The sequence below is a fragment of the Candoia aspera genome, chromosome 2, assembly GCF_035149785.1.
Source record: "Candoia aspera isolate rCanAsp1 chromosome 2, rCanAsp1.hap2, whole genome shotgun sequence".
Lineage (NCBI taxonomy): Eukaryota > Metazoa > Chordata > Lepidosauria > Squamata > Boidae > Candoia > Candoia aspera.
Genome location: NC_086154.1, coordinates 56,821,420 through 56,841,368, shown reverse-complemented (window position 1 = coordinate 56,841,368; position 19,949 = coordinate 56,821,420). Strand labels below are relative to the sequence as shown.

The window sequence follows — 19,949 nt, the reverse complement described above, 5'->3', positions numbered from 1 at the left end:
TGGCTTGGCAACAGGCCAAGTTACGATAGTACTACACTAAATCAGATATATTTATAGATAAGTAGCAAAGTTCACACTTACTAGTTCAGAAATAGTCCCTTGATTGTCATGGCCCTCCTCCTCCTCTTCCTCCTCCTCAGCCTCTCCCTTTTGAACAAATTCATTTTTTGTCCGTACATATAAATCCCACAATTTGCAGGCAGCCTTATATTCAGGAGAGTCTGGCTGTGTAACAGAACCAAAAAAAATATTCTTTCTTTTTAAATTAACAAGGAAACAAGGATACTACAACTATTCTGATCAAAACAGGAAAGGTGGTTTGGATCCAGAGTGGAAGCACCTGCTGCATCTTTCAGTGGCTCCTTAATCTAAATAGCTGCTTATCCCTAAAACATTTTAAATATCTAATCATTTTTTAAAATCTTAGAGAATATATAGTTATAGAAATCACAGTGTTATAGAATCAATATACAGGTGAAATAATAATTTCATTAACTGTAGTTATATTACAAATCAGAATAAAAGCTACTTTTTCTACATTATAAGTTTTTGAGAGGCTTGAAATGACAAGAACTTTTCCACCTATGTACTTAACCCATACACAAAATCAGCAACAGAAAATATAACCCGTGACTTTTAAAACAAAGCACTATCACCTTATAATAAGATTTTGCATTATTAAACAGCAGTTGGAAGTCAGCAGTTAAGATGTTCACATCATCATATTCCTCCATTTTTAACTTTTGTTGGATCTTCATTAAATCAATAGGCTGGGAAACGACTTCATAGTAATCTGGCTGATTTCTGTTGTAGTAATAACATATTGAAAATGCAATTAATATAAACAAAATTCATGGTACCTCGCAACCGGTGCTAAAATTATATATACTCTAAATCACTCTACGTCAAAAGTTTTATGTCAGTAGTTACATCAACATTGCCACAAAATGTGTAACTGATTCCTGATATTAGCACTGTTCACTGTGCCATTTTTATTACAGGTAGTCCCTGTTTAATGATCACAATTGGGACTGGGAACCCCATCGCTAAGCAACATGGTTGTTAAGTGAGACACCACGTGACTGTGATGGACTTATGACCGCACTTCTGCTACAATTGTTAAGCGAGTCACCCGCAATCGTCATGTGACTGCGACTTGCGATTTTACTGCTGGCTTCTCCATTGACTCTGCTTGTTGGAAGCCAGCTGTGAAGCGTGCAAATGGTGATCATGTGACTGTGGGTCACTGCGATGGTTGTAAATGCCCGCTGGTTGCCAAGTGCCCAAATCTCAATCCCATGGCCACAGGGACACTGCGATGGTCATTAAGTGTAAGGACTGGTCACAAAGTTATCTTTTCAGTGCTGTCATAACTTCAAATGGTTGCTAAACAGGGCAGTCGTTAGGTGAGGACTACCTCAGATAGTCCTTGTTTGGTGAATGCCTCATTTAGCAACTGTTTGCAGGTCTGTAAAGCAAAGGACAGTTGAAGTAAGATTGTAAAATCATGTTTCACTTAGTGACCACTTTGCTTAACAAAAGGTGCGTGTCACAATTATGGTCACTAAATGAGGACTACCTGTAGAATAAAAATGCAAGTATTTACTGTATCATGTACTTATAAGGAGTGACTTGCATCAGCTAAAATTGTGTTGTTTACATAATTTAAGGAAAATTTGTATAAGGAAAATTCCCTGCATCTCCTCCCCTTGCTAAAACTTGCAGAAGCCTCCTCTCCTGATCCCAGCAAGGCTTTCCTGAATTCTTGTAAAAAGTATGAAACATGAAAGAGGGCTCTTTCATTAGGATTTCTGCGTTGAACATATCTTCATATATTACTGTATTTATAATCCTTATTTCTGTTGAAATAGAATGAAATAGAATAGAAAGACAGTTTCTATTTACGAATTTAATAACTTTATCATCCTATTACAATTAAAAGCATAAATACTAGTAGTATGTCTAACACAGTCCTTCTCAATCTTCTGACCCTGGAGGAGCCCTTGAAAGATTTTTCAGGCCTCGGGGAACCCTTGCACATTCAGGCTCAAATATAGGCCAGAAGTTACAAAATTATTATATTTGTTTCAAAAGTAGGCCTGTATATATGCATTAACAGTGTTCTTAAACTAAAAATAAAAAATGAAACTTACCACTTTAATGTGAAGTTGCCCGAATTTGAAATAATTTTTTAAATAAATCATGATCTCCCAGGGAACCCGTAGTGACCTCTCGCAGAACCCTACGGTTTCACGAAACCCTGGTCTAACATCTCCTTTTGAACCATTTTGAGATGTAACTCTGTCAAACATCCTGCACTACGTACAAAACAGTCTGTTTCAAGTTTGAGACACTTCTGAAATGCTCCAAACAGCCTTCCTGGTGCTCCAAACAGCAGTTTTGCAGTTGCAGTGAGACATCTCACAAAGTTTTGCACTTAAACACTTTAGAGCAAAATGTTTTGCGTACCCTAAAATCCTGAAATACATACATTGGATTACTGATTAATCAATGTCTCAAGCTTACCGTCTTTTGGGGGCCCTAATGAAAAGTTCACACAAAAGCCTTCCTTGTTCATCTTTGTAATCTCTGATTGTGTTGTATAATTCATGGCAAACAGCAATCTAAAATAGTAAGAGCAACAGGAAAAAATAAAAGCACAATTGTGTACTTATATATCACAATTTTTCTAAATGTTCAAAACATTTTGTCATGCGCTGCCTACCTCTGAATAACGTTCAGACACTGGTTTGCAAAGCAGGCTCTGATTTATTTCAGGGTAGGTACAACGTTGGTAGAAAAAAGCTGAGAGTGACAGGAGCGCGCCGGTGCGGGGTTTAAATACCCCGCGCCGGTCAGCGCCCCCTCGCTCTCGGTCACGTCACCCCCCTTTGTCCCATGCGTTGCCCTGCCATTGGTTGAGGGTTTCCAGGATCGCCCATCCTCAGGTTTTCATTCTTCTGCTGATTGCTTTCAGCTGGGCGATCCCCGTTGTATTGCCGCTGATGGCTTGGGTGGCTCCGTGATCCGTTTAGCTATTGTTTGTTAGCCGTTAGTCGTTGTGGGTTGATGGCTACTTAACTTGTACCCCTTCACCTATTTCCTTGTCATTGTCATGAGTGCCATTGCGCTGATGACTTTAGCTCAACGGCACTCATGACATACTGCCCCCTTTCCGAATAGTGTTCTCCCCCGGGTTTCTGGGTTTTCCCCATGGAGCTGTCAAAATGCCACATTTTTTTTTTTTTTTTTTTTTTAAAGTTCCCGCCGGAGTAGTTGTCGCCCCTCCCTTTGCTCCTCCCTCTACCACGTGCCTTCCCAGGGTGTGTCCATGGTGCGCATGCTCGGGTTCTGACCTGGCGTGCGCATGCTCCAGCCACACCCTGTTTGTTTGGCTCAGTTCGGCGAGGCGAGAGGCGTGGCTGGTCGGGTGCTTCTCAGCTCCAGGTAGGGCCCTTCTTTTCTTATTTAGAGTGCGTCGCCTTTGTTGTGTCTCTTGGGCGTTGCCCCCAGGTTGCCCTGTTGACTTGCTTGCCACTCCCCCGCGGCCGGGGGGCGGGGGGAGGGTGCTGGCGATCGTTTGTCACCACCCCGTGGGCCCGGGGCGGGGGGAGTGAGTCCCGGGGGGGGGAAGGTCCACCCAAGTCGCGGGCTTGGGGGGGGCCCCTTCCCTTGGGGCACGGGAGGCGGGGGGAGGCCTGCGGGGGGGGGTTTGGTTTTGCTGACCTTGGTTGCGGTTTGTCGGGGTATGCCCGGTGAAATGCTCTGGTCAGGTCAGGCGCGTTAACGTTATGCGCCGCCACCCATTCAGGGTGGGGGAAGTGTTTCCACCTGACCAGGTAGTGTAGGGTTCCTCGTTGTTTGCGGGAGTCGAGGATGTCCCTTATCTCGAAGTGGTGTTGCCCGTCGATCATAAGCGGTGCGGGCTGTGGCGTGCTTGGGTGCCATCGGGAGGTGGTTGCCGGTTTTAGGAGGCTGGTGTGGAACACCGGGTGGAGCCTCCGGAGGTTGTGTGGCAGGTCCAGGCGTATTGCTACCGGGTTCACTATTTGCGTGACTCGGAACGGCCCGATGTACTTAGGCCCCAGTTTTTTCGAGGGTTGGGTTGACTTTAGGAACTTGGTGGAGAGATAGGCCATATCCCCCGCCTGGAACGTCGGTTGTAGGCGCCGGTGCTTGTCGGCCTGCTCTTTGTAAGCAGCCTGTGCCTCCTTTAGCGCCGCCGTGATTACTGGCCATGCTTCCGCGATCTTCCGTCCCCAGTCGCTGGCGTCCACCTGGGGTTCCGGGGGTTGAGGTAGCTCCGGGATGGGGACGAAGTCGCGCCCCGAGACTACTTCGAACGGGGTTTTCCCCGTGCTCGTGTGGACGGCGTTATTGTATGCGACTTCGGCGAACGGGAGCAGTTCAGCCCAGTCGTCTTGGTGGTAGTTCGTATATGATCGTATAAATTGCTCTAAGGTGGCATTAAGAACCTCAGTGGCTCCGTCCGTCTGCGGATGCCAAGCCGTAGACAGGGCCTGTTGGGTCCCCGTCAGCTTCAGGAAGGCCCGCCAGAATTTGGAGGTGAACTGTGTGCCCCTGTCGGTCACCACACGTGCGGGACATCCGTGTAGCCTGTACACGTGGATGAGGAAGAGTTTGGCTAGTTGTTGCGAGGATGGGACCGACGTGCAGGGGATGAAGTGGGCCTGCTTTGAGAAGTAGTCCTTCACCACCCAAATGGCCGTTTTCTTCTGGCTGGGTGGGAGGTCCACTATAAAATCCATAGAGATTTCCTCCCATGGGCGGGAGGGTTCTGCCACCCGTTGCAGTAGCCCCGCGGGTTTGCCTGGTGCCCGTTTGGCCCTAGCGCACGCTGGGCAGGACGCCACGTAGGTTTTTACGTCTCGCCTGAGCGCGGGCCACCAGAATTGGCGCCGCGTTAGGTGTAGGGTCTTGAGGAACCCAAAGTGTCCCGCTTGCTTGGCGTCGTGTGACCTATGCAAGATCGCCTGGCGTTGCGAGTCCGGGACGTAGATTCTGCCTTCCCCCCATGCCAGGTCTTGCGCCATTGTTACCTTGTCGGGGTTTGCCAGGAACCAGGGGTCGGTTTTGAGGGCGGCGGCGAGGTCCGTGCGCATTCCCCCTGGTAGTTGCGGTTGCCTTCTTTCCGTCGCCGGTTGTCCCGCCGTCGGCTGCGCCGTAGCGTCGAGCTGCCTCCGTGCGCCGCTTCGGGTGGTCACGGCCATCCCCAGTTGCGAGGCGGATAGGACCGTCCCAATGGTGTCTGGGGCGGGCTCTTCGTCTTGGGGCAGCCGGGAGAGGGCGTCGGCCAGAAAGTTCTTCTTTCCCGGCATGAACTTCAGCTGGAAATCAAAGCGGCTGAAGAATTGGGCCCATCGGACCTGTTTTGGGCTAAGGCGTCTAGGCGTTCGTAGGGCCTCGAGGTTCCGGTGGTCCGTCCAGACCTCGAATGGTTGGGTGGCTCCCTCGAGTAGGTGACGCCATGTCTCTAGTGCCGATTTCACCGCGAAGGCTTCTTTCTCCCAGACGTGCCATCGCCTCTCTGTCTCGGAGAACTTCCTTGACAGGTAGGCGCATGGTTTCAGGAGCCCCGTGGAGTCTTTTTGTAGCAGGATGGCTCCCAGGGAGAAGTCTGAGGCGTCGGCTTGGACCACGAACGGCCGTTCTGGGTCCGGGTGCGCGAGGATTGGCTCCGTCGTGAACAGCGCTTTCAGCTTGTCGAATGCGGTCTGGCACGCGGGAGTCCAATTCAGCACTGTGCCTGGGTTCTTGGCGCGTCGGGTGTCCCCCACCCCTTTGGTTTTGAGGAGGTCCGTTAAGGGGAGGGCTATCTCAGCGAACCCCCGGGCGAAGGACCTGTAGAAATTCGCGAATCCCAGGAAGCTCTGTAGTTGCCGTCTGTTGCGGGGCCGCTCCCAGTTTAGCACCGCTTCGACTTTTGCGGGGTCCATTTCGATGCCGTCCCCGGAGATTCGATACCCCAAATAGTCTAGGCGCTCTTTGTGAAACTCGCACTTTGTGGGCTTTGCATAGAGCTGCGCCCTTCTGAGCTTGTCGAGGACTTGCTTGACTAAGGTTACGTGTTCCTCGTATGTTTTTGTGTAAATGAGGACGTCGTCGATGTAGACCAGGACCCCTTTAAACAGATGTTCATGCAGTACCTCATTGATGAGCTGCATGAACACCCCAGGGGCCCCCGCGAGTCCGAAGGGCAGTACCTTGTACTGGAACGCGCCTAGGGGGCAGTTAAACGCCGTCTTCCATTCGTCCCCCTCCCTGATTCGGATGCGATAGTACGCCTCGCGCAGGTCCAATTTGGAAAAGACTTTGCCCGTGGACAGGTGGGCGAGCATGTCCTTCACCAGGGGTAAGGGGTATTTGTTGGACAGGGAAGCCGCGTTTAGGCCCCGGTAGTCGGTACAGAGCCGTAGGGTCCCGTCTTTCTTCTCCCGGAATAAGACGGGGGCTCCGACCGGTGAGCATGCTGGCTCTATGAATCCCCTGTCTAGGTTTTTATCGATGAACTCCCGGAGGGTTGCCATCTCCTTCGGGGCCATCGAATAGATCTTTGGTCTAGGTAGGGGGACGTCGGGCAGTAGGTCGATCCGGCAATCCGTCTTGCGGTGGGGGGGTAGTTGGTCTGCCTCTGCCTCTCCGAAGACCTCGGAGAAGTCGGCGTATTGTTCCGGTAGGTCTGCTGTGGTAGCGGCGTTGTCTTGTGTGGTCGCCTCCGCTCGTCCTACCGTGGGGTTGCTTTTGCCAGCTGGTACTGGTGCTCGATACTCGCCGTCGCCGAATGTGAAGGTGCGGGTCGCCCAGTTGATCCGCGGGTTGTTTTTCGCGAGCCATGGCATCCCCAGGACTGCAATGGGCCGTCCGATGGGCGTGACTACGAACGACGTGCGCTCGGTGTGAGTGCCCATTTGCAGGGTGACCGGCTCGGTTTGTAGCGTGGCTGGTTTCCCTCCCGCTGTAGAGCCGTCCAGCTGGTGGAATGCCAGCGGCGTGGGGAGGGGGAAGCAGCGGAGGTCGAGTTTGGCGACTAGGTCGGGGTGGATGAGGTTTTTTGAGCACCCCGAGTCCACTAGTGCCGCGGCCGTGGTGGCTCCGTTGCCGGCAGAGAGTTGAATTGCTGCCAATATTACGGAGCTTTTGTCGTTTCGTTGAGGTGGTCCGCGTTGCTGTCCCACCGCCTGCCTCGCCACGCGTCTCAGAGCAAGCGGGGAGCATTTCCCGCCGGCTGGTCGGGGTCGGTATTGTCCTCTTCCCCCCAGTAAGTGTCCCAGCCCTCTTCCGGTGTCGCTGTGGCCACGGTCATTCGGCGGTGAGGGGGCGGCCCCGGGTTGGGTGGTTTGGGGCTAATTTTCGGGGCGGGCTTGGGCGCGCTGGTCGGCGGTCGGTTGGCGAAGCAATCCGCCGTCTTGTGCCCTAATTTGCCACACCTCCCGCAGGGCTCCCGGTTGAACTTCTTTTTTGGGTATATGGGGCCGGCCATCCCCCCGTGTGGTGCGGGTACCTTTTTCCCGACATAGTTTGTGTCTTCCGTGGTTGTCATCAGGAAGGTGCGGTGCGCGTGTTCGGCTTTTCCCGCGAGGTGGATCCACCCGTGTAACGTTTCTGGGTCGTCGCGGTAGAGGGCCCATTGGAGAACGTCGCGGTTGAGCCCCCTTTTGAAGATTTCCAGCAGGGTGGTCTCAGACCAGTCGCAGACCTTTCCCGCGAGGGCTTTGAACTCCAGGGCGTAGTCAGGGACCGTGCGTGTGCCCTGTTTAAGTCTCTGGAGTGCGCTTTTCGCCCGTACTTTGGCTAGGGGGTCTTCGAAGTAGGTTTTCATCTCTTTGATGAAAGCAGGGAAGGTGGCGAGGGCGGGGGAGCTGGACTCATACAGTTGGACGTACCAGTCCGCCGCCCTGTCTTGGAGTTTGATCGCCACGGCGGCGATCTTGTCGGCCTCGGAGTCATAGGAGTGTCCGTGCCTCCCCATGAACTCCCTAGCGTTGGTCACGAAAAACGAGAGTTTTGAGGGGGTCCCATCGAAGAAGATGGGGAAGTCCTTTGGGGCCCGGGCGTTTTGTGCGGCCCCGCCTCTCGCTTCCCGGGGTGTGGTGTCGGCCGCCTGTGCCGTCTGCTGGCTCTCCGCTGGCCCGTGTGTGTTCGGTGCTTCGCTCGGGGTGTGGGCTTGTGCGGGGACGTCGTTGGGTGGCGCGGGGGGCATGAGCGCCTGGAGCATGGTCCGGAGTTCCGTCAGCTGAGCCCGCATGGCCGCGAGTTCAGCTCGTGCCTCCTCGTCCACAGCCCGCGCCGCCGCTGGGGCCGGTTCCGTTGGCGCGTCCTCGGGGGTGGGTTGCCGGTGGGGTTCATCGTCCCTCCGCCGCGGGTCCGCTTCCTCCTCCGTCTGATGGGTGTCTCCGTCGTCCTCCTCCGTGTCGAGCATCGTGGGGCTGTCGCTCCACGCCCGTTGCTGGGGTGCGATGTGGGGCGCGGGGTCCTCCGCTGGTTTCGGAAGTCGTGCTGCTCCCTCCCGCGGTCGGGTTGCCTCCGTCGCCATCTCCCCTTGGGGTTGGAGCTGAGGCTCGGGTCGGGTGGGGTGGGCGTCCATGGCTCCGGGAGTCCGCGGTGCCTCTGGCCTCGGTCGGTCCTCCTCTGTCTCTTGCCGCGCGGCTCGCCCTCCTTGCCCGCGTCGTTCCGGCCTCATCTTGCTGGTCTTCTCGCCGTCTACTCCTCCCGCGGCTCGTTGTCGTCCGGTGGGGCTCGGCGAGGCTGAGTTTATGACTCTCAGCTTTATGTCATGCGCTGCCTACCTCTGAATAACGTTCAGACACTGGTTTGCAAAGCAGGCTCTGATTTATTTCAGGGTAGGTACAACGTTGGTAGAAAAAAGCTGAGAGTGACAGGAGCGCGCCGGTGCGGGGTTTAAATACCCCGCGCCGGTCAGCGCCCCCTCGCTCTCGGTCACGTCACCCCCCTTTGTCCCATGCGTTGCCCTGCCATTGGTTGAGGGTTTCCAGGATCGCCCATCCTCAGGTTTTCATTCTTCTGCTGATTGCTTTCAGCTGGGCGATCCCCGTTGTATTGCCGCTGATGGCTTGGGTGGCTCCGTGATCCGTTTAGCTATTGTTTGTTAGCCGTTAGTCGTTGTGGGTTGATGGCTACTTAACTTGTACCCCTTCACCTATTTCCTTGTCATTGTCATGAGTGCCATTGCGCTGATGACTTTAGCTCAACGGCACTCATGACACATTTCATGTTTCAAAATCATGCAGCATTTTGTTCCTCATTATTACAGATGAGCCAATGAGAACAAAGGGCAATGGCATAAATTAAGGGTATCAACTAAATTCATATCTGAGTTTAAACTTGAACAGAGACTTCCTGGCTTCCAGCATATGGTCTTAATCACATAATTATTTTAACCTTTGGCAGTGGTAATGTTGAAAACAATGATGAAACTCTGAGCAGAATTGTAAAATTTCCCAAAAATGTTAAAGCCATCGGAGAGATGAGATACATTACTATTTTCTTCCAGAGAAAAATAAGTTTAAAGAAAAATTGATATATATGAAATATTCATTTTTATACCATCTTTTACTGATCAAAGTTTACTTTGCTAATTTAAGAATATGCATATATGTATCTTGGTTTACTCATATAATTATGTTTGGTATATTTATTAAATGTAAAAATATAATTTATCCAGCCAATAATTACATTTACTAACTGAATTTCATTTATTTTTGTTATAAATGGAACCATATGCTATGAACTCTAAGGAACCTAGGATCTCTTAATTTTGTCAGTTTGACAAGTTGGAAAAAGAGAAACCATCAATGAACTAAAAAAACAGAGTCATACTGTATATTCTGGTCTTAGGCAGCCTTCCTACCTGTAGCTAAGCATGGGTCAAACATGCCTTGACAACCTCTTTTCTTTCATCTCTTTCCCAACCCACGTCTGAAGTAGCCTTAAGTCATTCTTAGCCACTCCATTGTCAAACTGGCATTTTCTCCCTTAAACCATCAACAAACTGTGGCATTCCAAAGTGTGCAAAATCAGACATACTTTGCTATCAGTGGTGCAATCAGCCATAGAGGATGGGATTAGCTGGCAACTATTGGCCACGTAGTGCTGATGCAGCCATGCCCCTTCCCTTCCAGGCTCTAGGCACTCTCCTCCAGGGCCACTCTGCTTTGGAAAGCTGGAGAATCTGGTTCTTTCAAAGCAGGCTTTCTTGTTGCACCCATACCTCCTGGAGCCCATTGATCAGTTGGCAGGCTCTGGAAGGGAGCAGCTTTGAAAGAGCTGTGCTCTCTTGCTATACCCATCAGCTCCCAGAAGCCACAGATCAACTGCTAAGCCTGTGCCCAAAATAAGCAATTACAATAGCCAGAATTAACTAAACCAAACCAAACAAGGAGGCCTGTTTTTTATTAATTGGATGATAGGTTGGGGGGAAAAGAGACATTTTGTTTGTCTGTGGACATGTTAAACAGTTTATATACAAATACAATTCATCTGCTAAAGGAACATCTATGGCAGGGGCAATTTTCCTTATCTTAAATGTTTCTTACTGTTTTACATTATAATTTAAAATAATGTTCATTGTTACCTTATTTTATATATTTATTTTATGAAAAAAGAAAATGTTTGCATTTTCTGATAACAGAAATACTTCTTCTAAGGAAAATAATCAGCACCTTTTTGTTTCATCAGCAGATATCACTATGACACTGAGACTTTTTTCAATATTATACTTCCCTCCATTTATAACAAAAAACGTTAGAGACCCTTTTTCTTTATCAGAAAGACAAGCAAGCATTCTGAAGGCCGGTTTCTGGGAGGGAATTAAGGGGTAAAATCATGCCTTAAACCTGTACAAGGCTCTAATGACATCCCCAGTGGGAAAAATCTGCCCAATTTAAGGAAGATGTTTAGGGGCTTTTAAAAGCCTTAAACTTGGAATTTTTCACCTGTTATTTCCCTCAATCCCACTGACCTCCCACCACCCCACCACCCCAAGGTCTAAACACTCTGACCTCAACAACTCTGGGAAAGCTCTGTTGACTTCAAAAAAGATGATGGGCTGCATCACCTATAAGCTGCAATTTAAGTGGAAGCTATTTTAATATTTAAACAACAGAGAGTTTAAGAATTGCTTTCTAGTGATATAATAGGCTGCTCCTTGTACACAGTGCACTAGGCTAGAAAGATAGACATTCAAGGGTATTTACAGGATCAACTGTTGGGAGGTTGGAGAGTCGTCTTCGCTTCCTACTTGGACCTGGTGTGTTTGTGGAGTGGTGACCATCATCAAAATCTCCTCCACTGGCACTGCTAGAAGGAGAGGTAGCCCTTCGCCGCTTTGAGCTCATGGAATCCAACTTCTTCTATAATAAAGAAAAATGTTCTTAAACTTGAAGCTTTCAAATAAAGATAACAGAAGATAACAGGATAGTAAACCCTAACAGATTTACCATTCAATTATTTGAAATAATTTACAGCAAGCATCAGGGTGTCTTTTGGCAGATGGTACACTGTGGTATTTTGAAAGAATGTTGTGGTCATTCTGATAAACTAGCTCCACACCTAATCACACAATGGCTGCCACTGTGAGCATGGCTAATCAGGAACAGTGGTGTACTAAAAGACTCATTGATAAGGATCTATTCCCACTCCCTCTAGCTCTCTAGGATATTTTTTCCACATAACTGTGGGCCTGGAACATGTCTAGTAAAGGTAAAGGTTTCCCTTGACGTAAAGTCCAGTCGAATCCGACTCTAGGGGGCGGTGCTCATCTCCGTTTCTAAGCCTTGGAGCCGGCGTTGTCATAGACACTTCCGGGTCATGTGGCCAGCATGACGACTCGGAACGCCGTTACCTTCCCGCCGAAGCGGTACCTATTGATCTACTCACATTTGCATGTTTTCGAACTGCTAGGTGAGCAGGAGCTGGGATTAACAACGGGAGCTCACCCCGCCGCGCGGTTTCGAACCGCCGACCTTCCGATCGACAGCTCAGCGGTTTAACCCGCAGCGCCACCGCGTCCCTTGGAACATGTCTGGAATACTGTAAACAACCTTCTGTTCTAGAAAATTTGTTTTCAGACAACTGCTGGACAACCCATAGCTTCCTACACACTTCAGATACCGGAATTCTTGGAAATGGCCATGCTGGCTGGGGAACAGGGCCAAGTTTGGGGAAGGCTGACATAACTTATATTAGGATGTTTGTTTGCTGGTTTTAATGTCAAGCCATCATTGTACTGTCCAAGCCCCTTGATGACAAAATTATAACAAACAAAAACAAGAAACAGCAATTTTCCTATTTCTAAAAGAAACATTATCACAGCTACAGGGCTGACACGCCTAAATAGCGGCATAAACAATTGTAATTTATTTTACAGGTTGGGTTTTTAAATGTACTATTAGTTCTCACCAAATAAGGCTATAAAGGTAGTTATAAGTTATTCTGTGATCTCTAAACACTTGAAAAAGCTAGACAACAAGCATTGTCCTAATAGTTCATTTATTTAAGTGAATACAGTATATCAATCACCTTTTGCCACCTGACGGCTTTCAAGGTAATGTACAACACTGAAACAAAAACAATTACATCCAAAACATTTCTTGGCCCACACCAAAGACCCAATAGCATTAGCTTCAATTATGACTGAAGAATGAGCATTTAATTACAAGTGAGTCATGAATTAGATGCTAAACTTATTTAAACATAATTACTGAGACTATGATTATATTTCTAATGGGCTATCATTCAATATAAGAGCAACTTGTCGTCCCAAGGTACTTTCATTCGTAATATTTTTTAAAAGTATCTGGTTATGTGCTACATTAGCTACTATGATTTGTGCAAAAGTAATATGAACTGTCATAAGAAAAAAAGTGAAAGGAGCTAAAATATTATTTCAAAACTATTTGTTTGCTAAGCTAGAAGTAAGTGGTGCAGCCTTAATTCATCCCATCAATAGAAATGCTTCTGTCAGAAGATTGCGGTGGTATTACACAATAGATTTAATACATGAATATGGACACAGAAGTGGTTAAATACTGAAAACAAAATATAAAGAGATCCTTAAGTAAATTAGGTTCTTATATTTTGCCAGTACCTCTGAAACCTATTATTCAGTTGAAGACAAACATTAATTATAATGCAATATAATTACTATTGAAATTAAAGGAGCAACGAAGATTAAATAAAGTATATGCTACTTAAATTAATTTTTATTTAAAGCACAAAGCAATTATTTCTTATTCCTATCTAACAACACCAAGTCCATGATGCATAAGGAATTAGCTGATCTGAGCTGAAAAAGCTGAATCCTGAATACAAAGTTTGCTCAGTACAAATGCAGAGTAAGGGACAACCTTGAAGAAGTGAACCAATGACTTTGTTTGCAATTTTTAAGTACCTATTTGTGAAATAATTCATAAACCTTCTAAAATTTCCTATTCATTTATAAGCAGAAAAATAAAATAAAAAACTCTCAGCTATAATCCCAGTCAAGTTCTTTTAACAAAATTAAACTAAAATATAAACCTACTGTACATGTAGTCCACACTTAATAACCACAATTGGGACTGGAATTTCAGTTGCTAAGCGAAGCGATCATTAAGCAAATCGGACCTGATTTTACAACCTTTGTTGCGGAGGTCCTTAAATAAATCACTGCAGGTTGTTAAGCGAATCACACAGTTCCCCATAGATTTTGTTTGCCAGAAGCTGGCCCAGGAAGGGGACAAATTGGCAATCATGTGACCATGGGAGGCTGCAATGGTCATAAATGCGAACAACTTGCCAAGCGCCCATATCGTGATCATGTGACTGTGGAGGACACTGCAACGGTCATAAGTGTGAGGACTGGATGCAAGTTGGTTTTTCAGCACCATCATAAGTCTGAACCATCACTAAACAAATGGTTGTTAAGCAAGGACTACCTGTAGTTGGTTTTCCGAGGAACATCTAATAGGAACAAATAGGAAATCATGTTCTCCAATTACTTTATTTACACAAATATATTTTAAGAATATATAATTAGTCTAGTGTCATTGTATTAATACATTTGCACTTCATGTCTGATAACCAAAGTAATGTACACATTCATGAGATAAATGAAAAAGCATGACTTTACAAACCAAATATTAAAAAAAAATAGCTGAGATGTATAAAGGATGAACAGCACACACATTACCAGCAAATTACCAGATTTACCAGAGTACAACCCGCACCACGAAAAGCCAGTCTCCTCATAATGTCTCACAGGCAAGTAAACAAACTGAGAAAAGGGAAATCCTTAAAGCACCAACTCAGCCACGGTATTAGTACAGCCAAAACTGAAAGAGAAGATAACAAAAGGAAAGGAAAACAGAGAAGAAACAAAGGGAAGAATAGGTAAATAAAGGAATTAAGAAGAAAGAATAAGAAAAACTACTAGAAAACAGCAAAAAGTAGTATTATAATAACTGGGTTATTAGCATATTTGAAATAATATTGTTTATCTAAACTTCAGAACTAGCGGTCCTAGAAAGAGTGAATGGTTTGTGGTCTTACACTTATTTAAATCAGTTACAAAACTCTGCAGCCTAACAGTCATATTATTCCAAAGAGGAACTATAACAACAACAAAAAAATGTTCATTCATTACTTATAAATCACTATAGTGTATCTATTATTATTCTAATTAAATAATATATTGATCAGCATTCAAAGTAGTAACGAGTTCAGAAATTGCAAAGGCTAGTCATTGTCTACATCATAAAACACAGTCATTTAGGTTTAATTATAATAATAAATTATATATCATATTTATAAAAAACTCAAGTTAACAATGCAAAGACACAGACCTAATATTTTTATATGCAGCTGCTGAAGCACATCAAACTAAACCATAACTTAGTCACTGACTATGGAATAACTGGCTACATTTATAACACACTAAGCCACAAAACTATCGTTCACCCATACATAGAAATAAATCACACTTTGGTAACAACTCTCACATTTTACTCCAAGCCGAGACCAGCAGCTGTAATTTTGTCTGGAGAATGACAAATAAATTGAAAGCAAAATCAAACAAGGCTGAGGTGCTGAAGGTTAAAACGATGGATTCATACTTCTTATAGCATTTGAAAAAATGATAGATAATACAGTTTATAAAGTCTTCACAATTGCTTTGCTCCTGATTTACCAGAAGTCAGCATTCATTAGGAATAGTATCCAATATTTTATACCTTAGCATCATTTCTACTATCTATAATGTGTATAAATCAATGACTGCTGTAAAACATGAGGATGAAGAATATTGTACATGTATGAAAGAATGTAGTCCAAGACAGCAAGCAAGATTAAAAGAGGCAGAGAAAAAGCAAGAGTGATTTTGATGGAAATAAAACATTGTTTGTGAAATGGCTAAGCAACCTACTGGTTTTCAAACGGCCCTTAAGACCCAGTTCTTCATCCAGGCCTTTGGCAAGCATGATTGAAGCCCCCTTTTCTTCTTTTTCTTTATTCCCATCTGGGTTTGTTATCTCTGCCATCCTTGTTCCTTTTTCGTTTTGTGTTTTTTCATGTTTTAAATGTTTTTAACAATTTGTAACCTGCTCAGAGTCGCTGGGAGTTCAGCAGCATAATAATAGGTTAAACAAGGAGCCTCCAGCAGAAGTAATTAAATGATTTGGGATTGAACTGAAGTGATAGAATGCTGGAAGGAGATTTGCCTGGGAATGATAATGAAGAGTAAAATTCAAATTAATCCTATAACTACTTTTTAAAAACTGATGAAAAAGAAGTAATATATGCTGTGTGAATATTAAAGAATAGTAGTGCTTCAGGTGTAGATGGTAAAATTAGAGAAATGTTAAAATGTTGATTTGGTTTGCTTGTGGACCGGCTATCTGACTTGTGTAATTTGTGTGTGATAGCTGCTTCAGTGCTTGACAATGAAAGAATGTTATTGTTCCCTAAACAAAGGGAAAGGTAGAAAGAATGAATGCAATATCTACAAGGGGATTAATTTGTTAAGTATGCTTGGGAAGGTCTTTGACAGAGTTCTGATAGAAAAAGTGTGTCATTAGCAAAATCTAGGAAATGCTGAATGGCTTTATGCTGAACAGGATGTAGGTAGAGGAGACGTTTGCTCTTCAGCATGTTTTTGAGAAATGTACAAATATAAGATCTACTGCATATTTCTTGATACAGAGAAAGTGTAGGATAAAGGATAGGATAGAAAGAATAAGCTTGAATTATGGAAAGTTTAGTGCCAGTATGGAGTTGAAGTTTGGTTGCTAAATACAGTAAGAGAAGTATATGATGGAAATAAAATATGCATAACAATAAATGGAATGATTATCAAATGGTTCAATATTAGGCAGGGAGTAAGACAGATGTCTAATGTCTACTTGATTCTTTAATGTATTTATGAATAAATGTAAATAACTGTAAATGAAATGTGTGTTGTTAGTTGAGGTGTGATGGTCTGGGACATGAAAGTACGTATACTTTTGTATGAAGATGATGCCATGTTGTGGCAAATGATTCGTATGAATGTTAGATTGCAGACACAATCTAACAGTGCCTGCGTATGTCAAAATTAATATATCCAAGACCAAAGTAATTGCATTTGACTAGAGAAATGAAGTAAAATAATTGCAAGTTTTGTATAAATAGCAAAAAACTAAGCAAGATTAATTTATGTACCTTACTGGATTTTTCCTTATGCTTGAAAAATGGGTGGAGAAATTATAACATGTGCAAATTTTGGGAGAAAAAAGTTGACCCCAACTTGATGGAATGAGCTCCGTTGTGAAGCATGTTTGTTGAAAAAAACAAAAATGGCAATGTAAAAGATGTTTTTCTGTCCACTTTATTATACAGAAGGGAGAATTAGGTATGCCAAAAGAAATATACATTGAATGTGATGGGAATAGATTCATTATGAAAAGTACATAGTAAAACAAGAAGATACACTGTCAGAAATCAAAGGGTGTTGAATGAACATAGATTAAATACAAAAATGAGTAACCAGCTCAAAAGAAATTCACTGAAGTGATTTGGTGAGGATGAATGAGAATCACACTGGAAAATAAAATATTAAATAAGAGTGAATGGACTGAGAAAGGAGGACATACGAAAATTGTGATTGGATGGAGTTGAGGTTCTCAAAAAGGAAAAGGTGAAAGGTGAAACAATAAAAGACAATGTATGAAATAGTATATGGACAGCGTAGAAGTAAGCATGGTTTGCAAGGAAGGAGTGTTATAGTGAGTAATGTTGGTATAAACAAGTTTTAATTGTATTTTTTTTTCATCTCATGCCTTTAATTTACCTACTCCCTTTCTATTCTTTGCATTATGTTGCTTGCCCTAAAAGGCAATATTGTGATCAGTATGTTTATATGTGGGACGCAGTGGCGCTGCGGGTTAAACCGCTGAGCTTGCCGATTGGAAGGTCGGCGGTTCAAATCCGCGTGATGGGGTGAGCTCCCATTGCTAGTCCCAGCTCCTGCCAACCTAGCAGTTCGAAAACATGCCAATGTGAGTAGATGAATAGGTACCGCTTCGGCAGGCAGGTAATGGCATTCTGTGTAGTCATGCCGGCCACATGACCACGGAAGTGTCTACGGACAAATGCCAGCTCTTCGGCTTTGAAACGGAGATGAGCACCGCCCCCTAGAGTCGGACACGACTGGACTTAATGTCAAGGGAAACCTTTACCCTTTACCCTATGTTTATATGTAAATAACCCTTTGATAACTAGTTCAGGTAGAAAGAGAACATAGAAAATCTAGTGTTAAGGATTTAATGGTGCATTTAAAAATAGTATTTAGTCAGCCCTACAATCTAAAAGGACATTGTGTAGTCTAACTCTAACTCCTTATATCAAATGATTTTCTGAACCAACAGTAAATAAAATAAATACCTTTTTGTTACAAAAAGTATTATTTGGTTACTGCAGGTCCACTGACTGAATTATGATTTATTTTTCTTTTAGTTAAATAGTTTTGCTGATATTTCTTGAATATTATTAGAATTGTTTATCAGACTTCAGATAATTACTATACTTTCAGTATTTTAAATAAACTGCCAACATAGTTTCAATTTAGTAACAATAGCTCAGCGGACATTAATTTTTCTAACTGATTTAAGTATATCAATTCAATCAATGAATTGCTAAGGTTCATATCAAGAACAAAACAGTATTTTTTCATCTATAAAAATGTGACTTTTCTTTTAGCTATAATCTCTGGGTAGAATGAAAATGAAAAAAGGACCTATATTTAAGAGAAGCATGAAAACGGCATCAGTACTAATCTGTAAAAATAGCCATTATTCTACTATTAAATGAAAACAGCTATCCTGTCACTTCTACTAATAAACAACTAAACTTATGTTTTTGCCTTTGGACTCCGAGGAGACAATTCTAATTCCCTAAAATATAATACAAGACTCCTGCATTATACTGTACTGTAGGTCTGAAAAAAAGCTCTGTGCAATTTGAAAGCTTGTTAACATGCCAGCCAAATCTGTCTCTTTGGATCTTGTCAATATGCTAAAAAAAAACTATGGAGGTCTCTTCTGACAATGGCTACTTCAGGTTTTCAAAATTTGTTTTAACAGACAGACAATTAAGACAACTTCAACATTACAGCATACTTTCACTAGCTACGCAAAATGAGAAAGATATAACTCCTTAAGTATAGAAATAAATGAATTTTGAATGTTTCAAAATATTGATTATTAGACGAGTAAACTATAAATTCCAGTATACTGTGAAGCTTTTCAGCATCTTTAAAGGAAATGTGAAAGACAGTCCATTTTACACTCAACAGTATGCATCATTACTTTTAGCTGTTATAATTTACAGAATTCTTGCCTCTTTCATTCATTGTGCTTTGTAACTCTTTGGCTGGGTTCATATAATATGCTAAATCCAAATTAATAAGTGTTGCAGCCACATAAGAAGCAAAGCCTCATGTAAATAAACCATATTCTGGTTTACCATACTAAATCAACAGATTACTCAATCCCAACACATGGTATGAATCCAGCTTCAGAAAGAAACAGTATGTCATATTATTTTTATTAGAAAGCCTAAAGCCATGCTTTTAGAGAAACTATAATTTCTATTTTAGAAGAAAGTTTAATTGTAAAAAACTATGGAATAAGAAAACTGAGGAATAAGTTTATGCCTCTATCTTGAGAAGTGGGTGGGAGACAGGATTCACTCAAAGAATTTATTGCTTTTGACAAGTGCAGCGGCTCTGCTCTCGACTAACGTGAAAACTTCAAATCATTCCTCCACCAGAGGCTTAGGATACCTCCCGTTCACTGGTTTTGAAATGTTGGGTTTTTTCCTAACGTGCTGACAAGGGAAAAAGAAAACCCGGAAAAGAGATAAATCACACACAAATGCCTGGGAAGAATCAACCATCCTCCAGAAACACGGGAAGATTCACAGGCTGATGTGTGTGAACCCAGGGAGAAAAGAGGGTTAGTAGGTCAGAGGCAGTTCAGGGGGTGGGAGGGCCGGTCTCTTTCCCCTCGGGAGGGAGGAGAAGGCCGGTCAGAAGCGGGCACACCAAAAGAGGAGCTAAGAGGAGGCGAGCAGCCCCGAGTCCTCGGGAGGAGAGGCGCAAGGACCCGGGCTTCGGCAAAGGAATCTCGCCCAGCAGCTCCAGAGCCACACAAAGGGGACTCGTCGCGGCCTCCTGTCTTCCCTTCCCGCGAGCGCCGCTTGCTTTCCCAAGCCAACCCAAGCCCGGCCCCTCACCCTGAACTTACCCAGCCAGCCCCGCTGCTGCTGCTAATCCTCCGCCTCCTGCAGCCGCGGCCGCGCTCAGTCCCCGTCGCCGCCACTGCCCCCCGCGCCGTCGGCGTTGCCGCCACTGTTGCCGCTCAGCTCGCTCGCTCGCTCCCCAGCTAGCCCGCCGCTGT

General features: G+C 44.6%; 1 protein-coding gene across 6 annotated transcripts in view; it reads right to left on the bottom strand.

Moving 5' to 3' along the window:
- The window catches only part of PBRM1 (polybromo 1), a 78,893-nt gene extending 58,967 nt beyond the window's left edge, over positions 1-19,926 (bottom strand). For 5 of the 6 annotated variants that reach the window (XM_063291888.1, XM_063291891.1, XM_063291890.1 and 2 more), the window contains exons 1-5: positions 19,797-19,926; positions 11,235-11,390; positions 2,527-2,624; positions 657-804; positions 82-225 (exon numbers count right to left, since the gene is read on the bottom strand). In XM_063291888.1, coding sequence (XP_063147958.1) covers positions 82-225; positions 657-804; positions 2,527-2,624; positions 11,235-11,375 — 531 coding nt within the window. In that variant the 5' untranslated portion in view covers positions 11,376-11,390; positions 19,797-19,926. The remainder of the gene's footprint in view (positions 1-81; positions 226-656; positions 805-2,526; positions 2,625-11,234; positions 11,391-19,796) is intronic. The other variant, XM_063291889.1, reaches the window with a different exon arrangement.
- Between the last annotated feature and the right edge of the window lie 23 nt (positions 19,927-19,949).